Source organism: Neolamprologus multifasciatus, chromosome 17, assembly GCF_963576455.1.
Source record: "Neolamprologus multifasciatus chromosome 17, fNeoMul1.2, whole genome shotgun sequence".
In the NCBI taxonomy this organism is placed as follows: domain Eukaryota; kingdom Metazoa; phylum Chordata; class Actinopteri; order Cichliformes; family Cichlidae; genus Neolamprologus; species Neolamprologus multifasciatus.
The window spans coordinates 21,484,882-21,504,490 of record NC_140455.1 but is presented as its reverse complement, the minus strand read 5'-3'; the positions used below and the strand labels follow the sequence as shown (position 1 = coordinate 21,504,490).

At 41.1% G+C, this 19,609-nt stretch overlaps 1 protein-coding gene across 1 annotated transcript in view; it reads left to right on the top strand.

Moving 5' to 3' along the window:
- Window positions 1-18,751, top strand: part of creb3l2 (cAMP responsive element binding protein 3-like 2) — a 35,380-nt gene extending 16,629 nt beyond the window's left edge. Inside the window, exons 2-12 of the mRNA XM_085137804.1 lie at window positions 8,330-8,573; window positions 9,165-9,367; window positions 9,471-9,549; window positions 9,761-9,966; window positions 10,292-10,438; window positions 10,649-10,707; window positions 11,017-11,085; window positions 13,671-13,770; window positions 13,967-14,096; window positions 15,158-15,392; window positions 16,687-18,751. Coding sequence (XP_084993930.1) covers window positions 8,330-8,573; window positions 9,165-9,367; window positions 9,471-9,549; window positions 9,761-9,966; window positions 10,292-10,438; window positions 10,649-10,707; window positions 11,017-11,085; window positions 13,671-13,770; window positions 13,967-14,096; window positions 15,158-15,392; window positions 16,687-16,762 — 1,548 coding nt within the window. The 3' untranslated portion in view covers window positions 16,763-18,751. The remainder of the gene's footprint in view (window positions 1-8,329; window positions 8,574-9,164; window positions 9,368-9,470; window positions 9,550-9,760; window positions 9,967-10,291; window positions 10,439-10,648; window positions 10,708-11,016; window positions 11,086-13,670; window positions 13,771-13,966; window positions 14,097-15,157; window positions 15,393-16,686) is intronic.
- The last annotated feature ends 858 nt before the right edge of the window (window positions 18,752-19,609 follow it).

Sequence of the window (19,609 nt, the reverse complement as noted above, 5' to 3'; positions counted from 1 at the left end):
GAACCGGATCGTGTTTCTCTTGGAATGAAGAGGTTTTTGTCAAACAAGGTCATTCCTGGCCGAGCTTCACATCTCTTCAAATTCCCTTGTGGCTGTGGTGAGACGGCTGTGTGTTTGTGTGCCTGCGGATGAAGCTTAAACAGGTGGATCTCTGTGAACTGTATCGCTTGTTTTACGTCAAACAGTTTGTTAAAAGTGATGGAAGCTGCATCCTGTGAGTCCTCCCGGCTGTCTCGACATGTGGGCTGAGTGCTGGGCTCACCTCCTACTGCCACCTCCCCCCTCAGATAAGATCCAGATAGCCGAACCTCTCCAAGGTCTGTGATTTGTCCTGTTGTGCTAACACAGAGAGTATCAATGCCACAGCGCAGACAGCATACCAGGATCAAGTCCAGTGCTGCAGAGACAGGTTTAAAGTGGTTCCAGACTGATTTATGATCCTGCTAACCATCACGTTTATCTAATTAAACTAATTTATCTGTTCTGAAAGACATTTGTGTTGGCCTGATCCAGTGCAGTTTGTTTTTGGTTTGATAATAGCATGCAGGGATTTGTCTCAGTCTTCAGACATCTAGTTGTGTTTGGTGACTCACTAAAATGTAACTGCAGAGAATCATTCCCTGTCTCATTCCCTTTTTTTAAATGAGATCTTTCCAGGTTTGTCAGGTGTGACTGCTGTGATTCACATTTTCAGTTGTTAATAGTTTATTTCACTGCAGATTAAACTGCCTTAACCAAACAAATTTGAGCTGATTGGCTCTGAAAGATTCATAATAAACTAATAGGACTAGCCACAACTATTTACCGTAATCTCTCCAGAAGGAGAATGTAAGGTACCTTGATAATAATGCTGTTGTTTTGTCTTTATGCAAAACTTCCAGGTGATCTTATGTGCGTTTCAGTTTCCATAGCAAGCATAAAGAAAAAACTCCCTGTTAACAGGAAGAAACCTCCAGCTCTCCAGATCCTCTGAATCTTTTGATGATATTGTGTAATGTAGATAATGAAATAATTAAGGAGCATTATTTTGAAATTGTTCCACAGTTTGTAGACACAGTTTTTGCAGATTGGTGCACGTCTGCTCTTTATAGTACTTTTTACATTTCTGGCCTTTTGTTTCCAAGTCTCAGCTTTTTTTGAGACACGTCTCTTGAAATTATACATTTTTCCCAGTTTAATGTTTTCTGTGTTTAACAGTGAATAATATTTGGGTTTACTAGGACAGAAGATGATTTCATTCTATTTTTATTTAAGTTTTAGGAAGTTTCCCACCTTTTTTGGAACTGGGGTTGGAGAAAAGTTTATAAGCTCAGTTTTTTTGGGTGATGAACGAGGGTTACCAGTGGTTACCATTCTTTACTCACTGGACATCGTAAGAGAAATGAAACACAATAAAGCACATAGTTCATACTCATCAGAGGCTTGAACACTTTCTACATGAAAGTGTTCAAGCGTGAAAGACAGATTACGAGTGTAAACTTTAAAACATAATAAGCCTTTTAAGCCAAAAACAACGTTTTCTTTTATAAAATAATGTAAAAAATAAAAAATTTGTAGGGGACAGTTGGATTTTTTTAGATTAAAAATGGCAGACGTGCACAAATATTATTCACATCATTATCAGTGTCATGTGTGACAGACTGCCTCTGAGGTCATCGATGAGTGTTTAAAGGTTGTACTTAGTGGAGAGCAATCTCTGCTCTTTGGCTGATAAATGCTGTGCACGTGTGCACACTTTAGCTAAGTGTTAAAACTGCTTGTACGCATTGTTATCATTCCAGGGGGGAGTTTCACTCATTGCTAAAGTGCAGTTACCACAGCGGCTGAGGAACAAATATCCAAATATTCAAAGTGTTTTGGGAATTTCACCAGAGGGCCCACATTAGGAGGATCAAACTAGAGGGTGGGGGAACCGGATTTTAAGAGAATTTGAGAGCAAGTGGGGAAAGTGAAGTTAGAGGAGAAAGCCTCGCTTCTCTATCTCTTAATGACTGCATAGCAGGACACAATAACAAAATGATGCATTAGTCAGATAGAAGATTCCTGCAGATGAAAGTTCAGGTCTTCATTCAACCTTTCGCACTGGTTATCGGTTGATAATTGGACACGTGTTGGTTATTAGTGACAGTAAAGCGACCGGGACAGATAATCGGGATCCACATCAAACTATTGAGTCATTCAGTTGGTGCTGATACACAGACGCGTGTACTTTATTAGGCTGTCATCAGCAAAAGTACACACAGCTGAGTCCAGGGCAAGGTACACACACAAACACACACACACACACACTCACTCAGTCAGCTGGACACACACTAGAGGAGGGGGACGGTGGGGCCTGTGTGGTTTTAGTGTGATTTATAGTTTGTAGGCATCTGGTTTGGGCTTTAAGGGGAGGAGGGGACATCATCAAACTTTCCTCGAGCTTTAGGATCTGCTCATTAAGGGTTAAAACAGATGCACATTGTACTTTACAGAAGAATTACAGACCTGGAAGGACATTCTTCTCCTCCCTCTGTTAAATTAGCTGCTAACCGGTGATCAACACAGATGTCGAGGCTTACCGCTCGCTGTTCTGCCTGGCAAGTGGCTAGTGTGCAGTGGACTGGATATTTCTTAAATCCCACTGGTTTTATTTTATTTTCTAACATTTAGATGTAGGGTTGCTGTGGCTCATTTTCAGTTGGTCTTGGAGTCATGTATCAGCCATTACTGGTACTCAGTATTAAATTAATAAGATCTATTCCTCATTGTGATGAAGATGCTGGGATTATTGTTTTAGGTTTGATTTAAACTTTCTTACGTTTCTAAAAAGCCAAACTGCTTTGCTGTTTAGCTTTCTTTGTGCTCTGTTAGCTCTCATGCTAGCAGTTGCTACTCATGCTAGCAGTTGCTACTGAGGTGTAGCGTAGTAACTCAAACCAAAAGCACATAACTGAGCCAAATTTCGTATGAGTGAATGCCTATTTAGTACATATTTAGTACATCAGGGAAAAATGTGCTTTCCCCTGATGGTTGGAAAATGGTTGCTGACAAAGATGGAGCTGGGTCAAAAACTTCCTTGTGATTGTTATAGTCACCAACAAGCTACAATCTCCTGTAGTTTGCGCTGAAGACACAGATTTCTGTAAACACTCGCCAGCTATTTGCCAAATCTTGAAAAAGTGCAACTCAAGACGCAGAATCTCTGCCTTCAAAGTAAAAGTTGCGCCCTTTGAAAGATTCTGGTTGCAGCGGTAAGGCACAACTTTTATTTTGAAGGTGAACTTTTCTCAGTTTCATTCTGCAAGCAGTTGGTGACCGTTTGCAGACAAGTCGCCATCCTCCAAGCAAACTACTAGCAAAGCAATATCAGCAAATTCTACCAACATGTTGCCAACCGGTAGAGAAGTACACATTTCCCTTAGCAACAGGTGGTTGCCAGAGGGTTTGCTGACTGGTCTCTAGCCATATGTGAAGTAAACAGCTGTAAAGATATTAGTGTTATGGTCTGTCTCCACAGTGCTGTCTGCGTGCCACTTCTGGTGTAAAGTGAAGAAACTCTTTAGCTTGTTGGCATTAATCTAACACAGTCACGGTCAATTTGAAACAGCTCATACTCCAAAGTGTTTATCTAGCTCGTGTGTCCCAGTTTGGTACTTTGTCTTCCCGTTTCCTTTGATGTGATCCTGATATATGAAAAATATTGTTCGGCTGCTGGCTGTGTTGTCTCGCTCTTTGGATGACAGGGGATCTGCGGACAGCACTGATGTCTCATCACAGCTCGAGACATTATCTGTCTTCATTTCCGCCTCCACTGACAGATTTCATCACGACTTCAATTAAAAGATTGCGATCTGCGCCGTCAGCTGAGTCCTCTGCTTGTTTCTGTGTGTTACATTAAAAACATTATTATGAAAAATATGAGGGCAGCCTCTTTATTATCACCCCTGCTCCCTCAGATGAGTCAGTAACCTGCTGATTCTTGCTCTAGTTCTAGTGTAATCTCCCAATTTTCCCATTTTGGCTTCAGCTCTCGTGGTTGTTTCCCAGCTGGAGAGCGTCGGGTTACAGCCAGCCCTAAATTACACCTCTCTGTTGGGATGCAGGGGACAAAGAGGTTTCTGTTGTGCGTGATGAGCTACACCCGGCCAGTGACCTATGCTGCAGCCCAGTCTCACACACAACCATCACCACAAACTCCCACAGCAGAAATGACAGGGAGCTCATAAAGCCTCACTGTGTGCCTTTGGTGTGGTTCTGTTTTCAAGCAGGCGGAGTTGGACCTCTCCCATTTCCTGTTCTCCAGAAAGAGGAGGATATATTTGTTTCTGAGCCTCCATGTTTGTTTATTGACATTTTTTAAACTAAAGTTAAGGTAATAAAAGCTGACTATTATTTTTTTGTTTGTTTGTTTGTTTCAGTGTCATTGTGACACTGGGGTGGTTTCAGATGTCCCATAAACCAGACCTTCTCTTGTAAACATGGATTTGCACCGTATGTAATTACTCCTCCTCCCTGTAAAGCTAAAAAAACACACCCACTGTTTTTTTAGGTTTTGTTTTTTTTCGGGCCTTATTGTGATTTTAATGCTTTGTTCCCCCCCGGAAGCAATATGCTAACATTATGCTAAAATAAACGCAGTCACATGGCTTAAGCTACTATGTTAGATGTGATTATGTTTAAGGTAATGAACCTCGTATCGTCGAAATTCTTAGTATGATAATCCTAAAATCTATACAAATCTAAAATTTGTGTAAAAATACAAAAGTACAGTCTAATTTCTATGTTTTAGGAATCTTGGTTCAGCAGATATAGCCTCACTACAGTTGCTGTGCATCTGCAAGCCACTTTTCAACCCACCTTCAACCCTAGATCTTTCTTTTCTTGTTTTTTCTGACTCTATCAAAGTCATGTATGTTGTCAGCGATGCCTTCTTTTACACTCTGACTCTCGCTGCTTGCTCGTGGTATACAAGGACAGGGAGGTCCCAGAACAAAGTCATACCGCCAAATATAAATCGCTGTAAATAGAAATGAGGATAGTCTTTGAACTGTAGCATTATCATTATTATTTATATTTAAAATGATTATTATTACTGTAATTAACACCCAGATCTGTCAGTGTTTTATGTGTTTACTTGTTTAAAATGGTTTAAAGTAATAAGATGCCTCTCGGTAATGCTGCTGCTGCCAGGAGATGCTGGAATGAGGGTAAAGCTGTAAATGCTTGTCTACAGTGTGCTCGGTTGTTCACGTTCTCTCTCTCTCTCACACACTCACACACACACACACACACACACACACACACACACACACACACACAGTAATATATGTTGATATAATGGGTTGTTTCCACTTATATGCGCTGTTCTGGAGGTTAAAATAGAACCCACGGGTGTATAAATGTGTAAATATTTGTCTTCCCTCTTGAATAGATTCACGGTGTGCTGTCGCTGTTTGCATTACACACACACACGCGCGCGCGCGCACACACACACACACACACACACACACACACACACACACACACACACACACACACAGTGAAATGACCTCTGTTTTTGTGCATGTGGGAGAAAATGCTAGAAGTTAAGCTCTCTCTTTCTCAGACTGTAATCAAAGCCGCATGCTTGGCATTTGGTCGTCCACCTTCCTCCTCTTTCCTCGTTTCCTGCATCTTGTTTTCACTCTCTCTTTATCCCTCTTCTCATTCATGTATACATCTTGTTTTGTTGTCTGTTTTGTTGTTGTTTTATAACAGTTTGTCCAAACCATTGGTGTCGTTATAGGTTGTTTTCCTCGTCTTGCTCTTCACGTGTCTCTAATTTAAATGGTTTTCTTCTCTCACACTGGCCGAGTCCCATGTAGCTGAAACTGCAATTGGAAACCTGCTTCTTATTTTGTGTCCCAGCAGAACTTGAAGTTGCATCACAAATGTTTTTGAAGCAGCAAGTTCAAGTGAGGACAGGGCTGGAAAAGTTTAGCTTTGAGTTTGAAATGTATGCGATCCCTCAGGGTAACTGTACATCATTTCTGTTTCTTAAAAGAATGATACGATAATATATAAGAGCGATAAAACATCTCAAATAGAAAGCGTAGCAGACAGTAACACCACAAGGAGATAAACAATGTACGGAAGTTCATCAGTGACAAAACTGCAGGAGATTTAGGATTTAAAAGTAAGAAGAAGGCGTGTTTGTCAAAATAAATCACATGTTTGTACATGCCGGTGTACTCCTAGTGCCAATTCCAGAAAAGAAAAGAGAAACAAGCGTTACCCACGGGAGGCAACACAAGAGGAAAAGAGTTACCCACCTACTCGGGTACTTGTGTTTTTTGCCAGTTTTTCCCCCAAACTGAATATGACGAGTTAATAAATAAATCTAAAAAGGACGAAAAACTGCACACATGATAAAAGTAATGGCCTGTATTTTTTCATAATCTTTGTAATCTTAATTTCCTTTTAGCAATTTTTATGCATTGAATAAGTGTTTTGCTAACATATATAAATCAGGCCTGCTGTCAGGGTTCCTGGGTCATCGACCCAGTGCTTTCAGTTTTGTTCATGTTCAGTTTATTTTGCCACTGCCTGTTTCACTTCCTGTTTGTTCCTGTGTCAGCTCGTCTCGTGCCATTAGCCAGATTATGTTCAGCTGTGTACTCACCGGTCTCTCATTATCATCCTCATCAGTCTGTGTATTTAAGTCTTCTGTTTCTACTCGTTCTTTGTCGTGTCATTGAGGTTATGTTGTTGTTTCCGCCTGTGTTCGGTCAGCCAGTCAGTCAGTCAGTCCTTCATTCATTCATTCAGTCAGTCAGTCGTCCAGCCAGTCAGCCATGTCCTTCCTCTGTTCTGTGTGTTCACTCCATCGACAATAAATCACCCAGCTTCACCTACCTGCGAGTCCTGCGTTTGGGTTCCTTCTTCCTCGCCTCCACTCCGTGACCCCTGACACCTGCCTACTTTCATAGCCCAGCTTGATAACTGTGACAGGGGATGGGAGACCTTAAAAAACACAAGATTATTTCCAGATTAAACTGCTTTAAATAGCTTTTATTTATGAGTGAGTGAGTAAGGGTAGAGCGTGGATGACTATCACTGTAAGTGTGCTGCAGAACTGAGGGGAGGAGGGAGCTTTTCCAGCCGAGCTCAGTGCGGAACAAAACAGAGGCACCAAGGGTAGACTATATTCAAACAGACTTACAGTAACTTTATTACCAGTTACTTTATTTTATATTGAATGAAAGTAATGCAGTTTTATCTTATTTCACAGTTTAGTTTGGCTGAAACGATAACTGCCTCCATGCCGGTGACTACTGTAGCAGGAGGAATGATGTTTTCTGAATCCTGGCACCGAGTCAGAAACGAACGACGTCATAACGTTCTGCAAATGTTCTGCAAAAACACTTTAACTACATGCTATAATAACTTCAGAACAGAACATTGTGATTCTATTTCACTTTTGAATCGGTGACACTAATGTTTGATATCCACCTTTTAAAGTTTGTGGCTTCTTGGCATCGACGTCCATATTTGAACCCGTGTACACTTCCATTTCTGTTAAATTGCTTCAATTATCCCTTCATACATGTACATGTAGTGTTTCTGGACAGACTGGATATAAACTGGTTGGTGGTTTTTCTAGAAACATTATACAACATTTGTATAGTCGCTATTATACAGTTGTATAATAGTGACTGCGAAGTGAGGACTTCATGGTTTTATCCACTGTTTATTGCTTTAAACTGAGTATGTTTGGGTTTATCTGATAGGATAAGACATCAATGTTCTGTTTTCCTTTGTCTTGGGGACCAAAACTGTTGAACTTGGTAGTCTAGTCTGCATGTTTTCTGCATGCTGAGAGGAGCAGAGGAAGGTCTAATCTCCAGCATACTTTGCTTTGGCTGCCTTTTGTTTATTAAAGTCATAACAGCCAATCACAGGGGGGAGATCTACACATGCTCACCTGCCAAGGAGATAAGGAATGTGATGATGGGGGATCAAAGACTGGGAGGAAGAGGGCTTGTCTGCAAACTTCTGTATGTGTTTGGTAAATGTGTCACCACACTGAGAATCAAACACACACTGAAAGAGAAGCTGTGATTAGTGGGGGAGAGGTTTGAGTATTTGATTGGCTGCTTTAGTCTTCTCTGAGGGAGAGCTGAGGGAAACCTCAAGGCAAGGTGCCAATAAAGAGTTTAATAGTCTGTAATTACAGACTGACGGCCGTAGGCTCCCGACGATGTGGCTTTATGTAATTATCTGTCTGATTCCTCCTGCATGTCTGTGACAGGAGTTCAAATTAAACATCCTCTGAAAATTTATAGTGCTTTATTTCTCCTCCCTGCAGCACTTCTCCGAGCTGCTGGACGACCTCTCGCAGGATGCTTTGCTGGGTCAGCTGCTCAGCGACCCCTTCCTGTCCGGGGGGAGAGACTCGGTGGAGACCATGGAGGGAGACGACGACGCCGACCTGTCCCCGTCTTCCCCTCTTCCGCCCCACATCACCGCTGAGCACAGCTACTCGCTGTGCGGCGACAGCCGACCCCAGTCACCCCTGTCACACCTGACCGGAGAGCACGGCAGCGAAGCAGGTGAGATGCCAACACAAAGATTGTGGCTTTAAAGGACAACCAATCAAATGTCCTCAAGCTCACGGTGATTATTAATCACAGCTGTTGGTTTTAAAGACTTTTTATTTTTTGATACAAATCATATCGCTGGGATTAAAAGTGTAGTTAAAATGAACTTCACTGGGAGAAAGTGGAGTCTCACTGGTCTGGCCCACTTAAACTCAAAATATGTGGCTCGTGATGTAAAATCCCTGCTTTGATTCTCACGTCATCACACTGAGAATCAGACCAGAATCAGAAGAAGAAAGAATAAAAGACAGAAAACAGTCAAACAGCATCTTACCACTAAATCTGCTTTATCAAGGCTTTTATAGCTTTTATTGTGAAAGGACTTTAAACAAAAGTTAAAACTCAGAAGTTAAGATTGCTAATGAAGCATTAATGCTCTATAAACCAGTATTTGTTACCCATTACTGTAATATTTATGGAGCTGCTCTGCTACTGTTGTTGGTAAGTGTTGGTATTATTGTGTGCAGTGGTAGATAAACCTTAATCTAATCTAATCTCATTGGTAAAGAGCACTAACAGGAGCACGCTTTGCCTCCTCTGCAGCTGAGTCCGATGGCGATTCAGCCGAGTGGCCTATGGAGCAGGAGGAAGCCATTGAGAGCCTCCTGTGTGAGACTCCCTCCCTGCTCCCCACGCTCTCCCTCTCTCTGGCCACCAGTGAGGGGCCCCAAACCTCAGAGGGTTCGGCCCTGGTCCCTGCTGCCACCTCGGTTCAGGTCACAGTGAACCAGAGCAAAGCCATCAAGGTGAGAAACGATGGTTAAATCAGATATTTGTGCTCTTTTCTTATTTTTGTTTAATGTTTGTAACATTTTAACACCTCCTGTTTCTCGTTTCCTCTGTTTGAAGATAAAGGAGGAGAAAATCAGCCCTAAAATTAAACTGGAGCCTCATGAAGTGGACCAGTTCCTCAATCTCTCACCAAAAGGTCAGTTCTTTCCTCTCCTCTCTTTCCACTTGTTGCACTTCTGTAATGGTGTGCTACGAGGACCCCTGCTGGTGATTTGTTTAAATACCTCACAGCTGAGTTTGAAAACACCTGAGCATCAAAAATGCTTTCTAAATTTTAACTTTTATAATTTTTCTCTGTTTTCTCTGAGACTGAATGAATAGCTAACAATCCAGCCGCTGTGTTTTAGATCTGGAGTCTCTGCAGATGCCTCCCACTCCCCCGAGTTCCCACAGCAGTGACTCAGAGGGCAGCCAAAGCCCCGTTCACGCCCCGCCTGGCCTCTCCTGCCCCACATCCCCCACCAGCCCCCCTCCATCCCAGGCTGGCCTGAAGGTGTCACCACGAGGTGCTTCGTCCTCCCTCTCCAACTCGCCTCTGCTCACCGCTCCTCATGTAAGATTAAAGAAAATTTTAAAAGCCCATCAAACCTCAAAGAGAGCAGAATAGCAGAGTAATGTGTTTCCAGCTGATGTAATTAAAATAACTGGGTTTTTTTGCATAATTTTCCTGCTGTTTTTGCTCTGCAATCCATGAATATTACTGGACTTTCCACCTTTTCCACTCCTTTCACATCCCTTCTACAACCTAATGTATACGTACAGACTCTCGTGCCAAAAAAGAAGTTATAGTGTAAAATTCACAAGCATTTTTTTAGACATCCTCCGTCTTTACAAAGTTGTAAACAACGTTAATATTGATTATCTGTTGTTTCCTGTAGAAACTGCAGGGTTCTGGGCCGCTGATCCTGACCGAGGAAGAGCGCCGCACGCTGGTGGCCGAAGGTTACCCTGTTCCCACCAAACTCCCGCTCACTAAAGCTGAGGAGAAGGCACTTAAGAAGATCCGCAGGAAGATCAAGAACAAGGTGCCGATGTAGAGCACAGTTTGTGTTTTGGATGATCTGAGCAAGCATCCGTGATCACAAGAGTCTAAAAGACTAGGAATATGTTTAGTGCCAGTTAGAACAAAATAGTAATAATAAAAAACAAGAAAAAAACAAGAAAATATTTGTCATGTAAGGCAAATTTCTGATTTTTCTACTTTTTCTGATTCTGTTTCCTTTACCATCTCTCAGATTTCAGCTCAAGAGAGTCGCAGGAAGAAGAAGGAGTACATGGATGCTCTGGAGAAGAAGTAAGTCCTTCTTTTTTCCACTTTCTTCTTATCATGTGAAAAACAATGTCAGGATCACTACAAATAACAAACAGCTATTAATGCTGCATAAACTTTAGTGTCCCCTTTTAGAAAAAATGTTAGGTCATCTAAAGTATCCACATTCAAACATCATCAGGGTGAAACTCGGCATTACCGAGGTGTGCAGAGTGAAAGCAGCTGTTCTTAAACTACAAATAAATCATGCTAGAGTCAGAACAGGGAGAAAGTGGTGCTGATGAATGAACGGCGTTCAGTCACTGACCCTGCAGTACTGCTGTCTGACCACAGGGTGGAGACCTGCTCCAACGAAAACAGCGAGCTGCGCAGGAAAGTGGAGACTCTGGAGTGTACAAACAAGTAAGAGCAGCACACACGGACTCACAGTCTTAACCACGTATAGGATTGATTTAATGCACAGTAACGGACCCATTTTAGACCCTTAAATTCTGAAACTACATAAAAATATAAAATTACCACATAGAAGTTAATTATTTCCTGCAAGATGCTTTTAAATTGCCCCTACTGGTCAAACATCAAATTCTCCCTCCTCTTTTGGCCTAAGGTAAGTAAGTAAACTGTCTTCAGAAGCACTTCCAGCAGTTCCAACGAGGAATTTTTCTGAATTAGAGAACGCGAGCACAAAAACAAAAGGATAACTGAGGTGGTAGTCCAGTTATTTGGGCTCTTTATAGATTCAGCCTTTGTCAGTGGCGACACAGCTGAGTGAGCGACAGGGGCGATGACAAGTGTGTCATAAAGACTCTGGGATGGTGACAATCAAAACACCAGGAAAGTCACGAGGGAGGACAGGTTCACACCTAAAAATGTCCCTCCCTGGGCGCGTGCTGGATTTAACACATCCTTGGGGATTTGGCTTTTTTCCCCTCTCCCTCTGTCTTTGTGAATCTCTAAAGGCATCTGTTTTTATTTCACGCAGTGCAGCTGAGAAAAGCACGGAGAATGAGTGGGGAAACACTGACTCGTTTTTATTATTTGCAGATAGAGCTGAATCAAAAGCTCCCCGTGGATGTGTTCAGCTGCAATTTTGCATCCATGCATAATCATGAGGCTATTTTAATGTGAAAAGCTCACCCTGCATCGGATAGACAGCGCTGTTTGCTCTCGTTATGCATGGATGAACCGTGCGTGCACCCACTGAGTGCACTGTGTTAAGTATAGCTGCCTGGAACACAGCTGTTCTGGGGCTTGTTTTGCACTCAGTGGTTAAAGTGGGCTTTGCTGTCAGTGTCAAAAACTTAATGAACCAGTTGCATGCGTGGTGTGTGTGTGTTTTTTATTCTGGGACACCTGGACAGCCAGCTTATGTTGTCGTTAAGCTCAGTTCCTTATTTAATGAAGCAAACGAGAAAGCAAAATTTCAGAAAAATGTTTGACTTGTGCAAAAATAAACAGCAGATTCTTCACTAAAGTGCAAATTCTGGATTTTATAATAAGGATGCTGATGTAATTTACTGCGATATCATTCACATTAACATGCAGAATGTGTGGACGCACAATTCAATCAGTTTGCATAACTTTTATAGACTGTATATAAAAGATGGAAGCCACCATGAAGTCACCCAGTGGGTTTGTACTCTATTTTGAAGCTTGCCACCTTGTTGTTTTTAGTGCCATTAAGGCAATTCCTTCAAAAAAGCTCAAACAACACAAACAAAGAAGAATGGTACAGTTAAGCAACTCCGATTAGCAAATACGAGGCCCAGTACACAACTACAGCTCCCCCTATCTGTCAATCACAGCAGCCAATATCTGGATAAATAATATTTATAAAATAAAAACCCCACCATGCACTTATGGTGGGGGTAATGAATGGGAATGGGGGTGGGGGTGGGAGACTGTCAATCAAACCCCAAAGTGTAAAACATGCTTATTACTACTGTAAAAATTGACATTTTAACGTGGAAGTCCATGGGATCTGCCTCACTTAGGAAGTCGGCCTCAAGTGGCCAGATGAGGAACTGCAGCTTTCTGATGCTTCCACAGTGGCTTCATTTTTCAGTCCTGGAGATGGCAGTACAGAAGAGTCTGCAAACCTGTTCAGATTACAACAATGTTGTTTTGTTTTTCTAAACAAAACAGAACAAATCAGCACACATATAACAACTAACAATGTCTTTGCATGTTAAAAAAATTAATAAAGAAACAAAAGTAAAAAAAAATATGGAGAAAGGTTGTTCAATGAATAGACATTGTGTGTCGGAAATGATAAGCTGATCCTTTCTCCCCTGAGAAATTAAATTTTAAGCTTTCTTTTAAAAATATCTCATGGATCGTGTCATGTCAGTGCGTTCTAAGCTGTTTGCTTTCATTTCACACTTACATTCAGTTACACTTACACTGAGTGTAGAGACAGAAACAGCTGACAAAAAACACCAAGGTAGGAAATTTAAAAAAATTTATAAAACCAACAGATTTAAAGGATCAAGGTTAACTGGGTTAGCCGTGTCAGGTTATGTTGTGTGTTTTTAGCTCTATTGTTGGTTTCTGGTCACGAGTTCTAGCTTAGACACATTGTGTAGTTGTTTTTTTTTGTATGGCTAACCCTCTTAGCACTTTGTAAAGAGAGGCTTTAGAAACTGGGCTCATACTTTGGTGTCCCGTGGTGCGAATGCCGTTTCCAGCACTTTGACAAAACTGAGAAAATGTTCGAGGCAGTCTTCAGCGTTGACACACAGATCACAGACCCACAAACAAGTCTAAGCCAGGAGTCGGTGTGTTTTGTGGTCACCGAGTTCAAAAATGAGTTGGAGGAAATGTAAAGTGAGGCAGGTGTTTTATTGTGCTAAGCTGTAATGGTTTGCACTCTCTTTACGCGATACATTAAATGCAGATTGTCTATATGGTGAAAAAAGCATGCACGATGCACTCAGGTGTGTGTGTGTAACCTGTGTGTGTGTGTGTGTGTGTGTGTTTCTCCTCAGGTCTCTCCTGCAGCAGCTGCAGTCTCTCCAGGCAGCCGTGGCAGGAAAAGTTTCCAAGTCCTGCAGGATGGTTGGCACCCAGACATCATCATGCTTAATGGTACATGTGTGTGTGTGTTTGTGTATTAACAGAGATTGTGCTGATGAAACATTGATTAAAATATTGAATTAGAAACATCTGCTCCCATCATTCATTAGCAGCGCAGCATTATGTGTGATTCATAATTTATTTGCCTCTCCCTCCCTCCCCTCTCTCCACCCTTCTCCTTCTTCTTTTTGTGTTTGTCTCTCTGTAGGTGGTTGTGTTGTGTTTCGCGCTGTTTTTGGGGAGTTTTTATCCCAGCAGCTTTACGCCACACTCCACCATCACTGAAACGGGCCTCGCTTCCAAACAGCTGGATGTCAAAGAGTCCTACACAGCTACAGGTAGTCACTCTCACCAACCCGCACTACATACACATGTTTAATACACCTTACTCAGCGTAGTTACAGCGTGATTTAGCAAAGCAGATGAACAGCTTTGCTGTAATCATGCCTAAAGTAAATGCAAAAATATAGTATTGTTGGAACGGTTAAATATTAATGTAAATATGACAGGAAAGTATGAATATATTGTACTTGACATAGTCGGGTTTTCTCCATGAAAACAAAATAAAACTGAACAAAACAGCAAAATATGAACACAAATAAATACCCCAGATGTTTTTCAAAGATGTTTGCTAAACAGCTTTTTGCTGGCAGGGCAGATAGATGAACTTAGATGAACTTTAGAAAAGTTGATGGCATTTTGTGTTCCCGACTTTTTCCTGATTCCATCAAAAACATACAATTATACATTTGTCCAACGCCTCTCAATTAGAGGCAGAGTATTACCATGGTTACGCTGATACTTTGATTACACAGAAATCTTTACATTTTCCGTATGAAGCCGTATATTCATGTGTGTGGAGCTGAGACGAGTGTGGACACACACAGTGGACACACACCCACAGTTCGAGTCACCTTTCCTGGAGATTTCAGCTTAAGTGACCTGCCCTGCTGTTTCCATTGTAATGAATCATTAGTTCCCAGCTATTAAACTTTGGTGGTCCATTATAACATTGCTGCTAATCAGATGCCTCCTACAGCTACAGAGACTGATTAGTGGTGTTGACCTTTCACTGCATCCTCTCTGCTTCCTCCCACATGCACACACTTTTTCTTTTGTAAGAGAAACCAGATATAATTTTCTTAACAATCAATTTCAGTTTCCTCTCCCATCCTGCCCACACGCACACACACACAGACTCACACACACAAACAAACCCACAGGCTGCACAGTCTTTTCACCAGGCAGACAATAACATGTGGTGCTACACAGTTATAAAGTGTGTGTGGGCTGGTGTGTGAGTGAGTGTGGAACTAAAAATGATTTTCCTGACACCACACAGTCGTACTTTCTCCTCACAAAAATTAGGCACTAATAAGCACTTATCCCCAACTTTTAGTTAAGTCGAGGAGTCTGTTATCGACTTTCGAAGACGAACAGCCGCACCTCCTCGGCCTGGGTGGTGAATATCCCGACCAATGGGAGGACACGCCAGCCGTCGTGATGGCAGCGTGGCGTCGCTCAGAGCAGCAGAAACTCGGGGTTGAGCCCACCAGGATGGAAACACACCCACCTTTCAGGAATAAAAGCAACGACACACAGACGTCAAAAAACCTGCTCCTTGACCTGCACAGGTAAACACACAGCACGATGAGGAGTACTCGGATGATGATGATGATGATGATGATGATGATGGTACTGGGAGTAAACAGAATACCTAAACTCGATCAAAAGAAAGAGTTCACCCACTTTAACTTTCTCGATAAGATTAAATCTCACTTTTCTCACAGATTTATAGATACAATTTTAATTATGATGCTCGTGTAAATGCAGATAACCATGACCCGTAATAACTAACACTACCTCCTCCGAGCACACTGGGAGTCTTGTTTTAATCACAAATCTTACTCCTCCACATTTAACCCATTCACCCAGTGAAGCAGTGGGCAGCCACTAATACAGCACCCGAGAAGCAGTGTGTAGGGACGGTACCTTGCTCAGGGGTACCTCAGGGTAACCGTTCAGTGGAGTCGAAGCCCGACCTTCCGATCATGGGGCCACCACTCTACCCACTGAGCTATCCCTGCCCTAAGCACATTGAGTTTAGGTAGAATGAAATGTGCTATATAAGTTAAAGTTGACATCAGCCTCTATATCCAGGCAGGTTAGCACTCTGCAGCCAAACATCGATCCGCCCACCATTATTCAACAGTCTGACATAAAGCCAGGTCATTAGTCCTCAGCTGCTAACCCAGTTTTGGTTCATTAAATATTAATTTGGTTGGGTTATGGTTATTGTAGTTTTGTTTACTAATCTTAGTTTAGTGGAGAAGTCTGAATCCAGCGGCGTGGTTGTGTTGTGTGGCCTTCGTCTCCGCGCTGTTTATAACCCAGTCAGACACCTCAGGTCATCAGGTGCAGATCTTTTCAGTGTTCCTAGAATCAGACCCAAGTGTGCTGAGCGGTCCTTCAGTGACTGTGGTCCTGTTCTTTGGAACAAGCTGCCTGCTGACCTGAGATCAATTACATCTGTGCTGACATTCAAAAACAGACTCAGAGCCTTTCTGCTCACAAAGACCTACACTCAATACCTGTGTGTGTGTGTTTTCATGTATTATTTTGCTGCTTTCACTGTTTTATGGCATTGAAAACCTACACAGGTTTTTGTGTTTTTATTTTCTGTTAAGCACATTGAGTTTAGGTAGAATGAAATGTGCTATATAAGTTAAAATTGACATTTTTTGTTTGTTGTTGCGGCAGCTCCCATCCGCCTTAGTTATAGTCCATCTTTGTATGTTTGGATGGTTAAGCATTTGCTGAGGTGCAGCAGAGTTTTGGCGTCTTATATGTTGGCTTCCTTTGAGCCTGACACAGAGAAGACTTTATTGTAGTGAACTGAATCTCATCCAGTTGTGCTGTGTCTCTCAGGTCTCTGGAGCAGAGGACGAACGAGAGCAGAAGTAAAGTGATAGAGCTGGAGAGAACAGTCAACGAGACTTCCTGAGATTTAAATTCACACCAAAAAAAAACCCCAGTCCTTCCTCCTTTACTCCCCACGATGACCTTTGACCCCTCTCTGGAGCATGGTTCAGTGTCCTGGAGCAAACCTCATATAAAAGCTTCCACTGCTGATATTTTAAGGTCATTCTTTTTAATGCCATCTCTGCTTAATCAGATACACTGTAATGGTAGGAATAATAAAAGAGTAGAGGGGCACTGGTTGCCTTAATTTCTGAACTAAAGTTGCACTGAATAGTTTTTCACGAGTCAACTTATCAGTTGTAGTTGTTTTAATTGATCCGGCTCGAGACACTGTGTTTAAAAATCACACTTAGAGAATTTCAAAGAGAGTGTGGCATTTATTCGAGGCGTAATTATATTAAAATATGACATGTGAGGCTTTTTACAGGACACTGATGAGAACCGTTTATATTTATAGACACTTTTGTTGATGTTTTTTTTTTCAAAATTTATTGCTCTTTATTGCTATTAAATGTTTTTATTTCATTCCAGTAATGCGTACAGCCCATTTTTATACTTGTTTGTGTTCATACTGTGTTTTGTCTTTTTATTTTTATTGTACTCTTTTTATATATTCTTTTTTTTTTCTTTTCGAGGGCCTAGCTTGGGGTTCCTGCACTCGTGTAACATTTTTAACTGGGTTAAAACAATATATTCAATCTGCACTCACATCTTTCTATTTCCTCAAGGAAATACTGACTGAAATGTTCAAACCCAACCTGAAGTGGGTTATTCTCGTTCATATCTCGTTCACGTGGGGACCCCGTTAGCTGGTCTTCGGTTCTTTTTGTACGACAGTCACCGTGTGCCAGTCAGAAGCTGATATTTGAGACGTGGTTTCCTGCAAAATTATTTTATTTTTGTTCCTTTATAGGTCACGTTTGCCCATTTGACCATAAAATGCAAAGAGCTAACTGAGATGATACCACTGTTATACCTGCATGATTAATATTGAGCTTGAGCTAAGCTAACTGCTTCTTATTTACTGTTTAGACACTGCTGGCCTCATTCTGGCGCTGAGCATTGTCTAGTGAGGTTTTAGCATACTTTGAAAAGTTTAGCTAATCTGAAAGTGGCTATGAATGGTATCGATCTCATCAGACTCTTGGTGTAAAATCAGATTGGAATAGAAAAAAACAACAGCATGTGATTGGACATTTAAAAGTATGTTGAAACCACGGATTCAGTTTCTGTATCGTGTTTTTTTGTTTTTATCTTAAATCCTGCAACACTTTTGCCTTGCACACTTTAGCTGTCAGCTCCAGGAGTCTTTTGCAGCTATTTTACAGCATTTGCCAAAAATATTTCTTTCGAGAAATGGGAAAAAAAAGTTTCTATTTTTGTAAATATGAGTTGTTAATAAATGAGAACGTCTAAATGTGTCTGGGATCTGTAGTTTGTGAACCAATCCATTATTCATTCTGACTCTATTTTGGGCTCTGTGCTGTTGATAAATTATGAACGTAAGACGTCTTAGCCGCAGGCTTTGTCCTGACTTTCTGTTTAGCTTAATTCCAGATCACAGTGACTTTAAAATGTCTTAACTGTCCACCTCAAGTGTGTTACACATAGGTTTTAAATGTCTGAGCTTTGCTGCCGTCAGCTGTATGATACCAATCAGTAACAAAAGCTTTTTAAATTAAAGTTAACCCCAGAACCCGTGGTAATTTACAGCTCAGGATTAAAAACAACAGTTTTTGACCAAATCTACAGACTGTAAAGCCAAAATATGTATTTGAAGCTTTGTCAATATTAAGAAATGGATTTGTCAGCTTTCAATGACGAGCTTTACATTTCTCACTGCCAGAACAGAAAGATCATCAGAGACTCGAGATGAGCACGCTGCCCTTTTGTTACGCCAGAAAACTTTTTTCCAAATAAATTTGAATTTCCTCGCTGCTTCTGTGTAAAACCAGCCTTTCTGTCTTTATGCTTTCAAACAAATAAAGTATTTTCCTTAGTAAAAGCATAATATTCACGAGTTTGTGTGTTCATTTGTTCGTTCTTTTTCAATCTCTGATGTCGACGGTGTCATTCCTTTAAGTCAAGAGTCATTGTGTTTTATCTCTCTTGCAGAAAGTGTGCTGTGATAAGTGTTTGCATGGTATAAATATACTGTACCACCTCGACCAGTTTGATCACAGCCGTATTACCGAATCTAGAACCAGACTAACATATTGGTTGACTGATGCTGATGCTAATTCTGGGCTATTGCCAGAAACTTACTCAGTATTTACTGTATGCTGTACAATATTTACTGATTTAATGAAGTTGACTTATAAAACAGAAAGTAATGAATGGATGGGGTAATTAAGAAAAGGTATCATCACTTATTTAGGTCCATAGTAAGTTGCACAAACATACAGTTTTAGTAAGTTTTTTCTGTCCACCACCAGGAATTTTCAATTAAATAATCAAGATTTGAATAAAGTGCAGACATTTAGGAATGACAATCATTTTTATACATAGTCATATCAAATGCTGAAAAATAATTGAACAGTTGACTGTCAAGCAGTTTCATGACTAGGTGAGGCCTGTCCCCCTGTTATTTCATGACAAATGAAAGATTTGTTCCATCTGAAGCTATTTCAAAGTGTTGCATTTGCATTTTATGGCTTTTGATTGTTATGTTTTAAACATGAGGTCCAACAAGATGTCAGTGCACATGAAGGAGGCTGAAGGAGTAGCCAAACAATCAAGCAGCAATCTGGTTTATTCTTAAAAAACAACTGGGCATTTCAGCAACAGCAAAAGACAACAAAAGAAAACTAGAGTGCAAGAAATATTTATGGTTAACTAACTTTACAAATCAATATAACCAAGTCAGAAA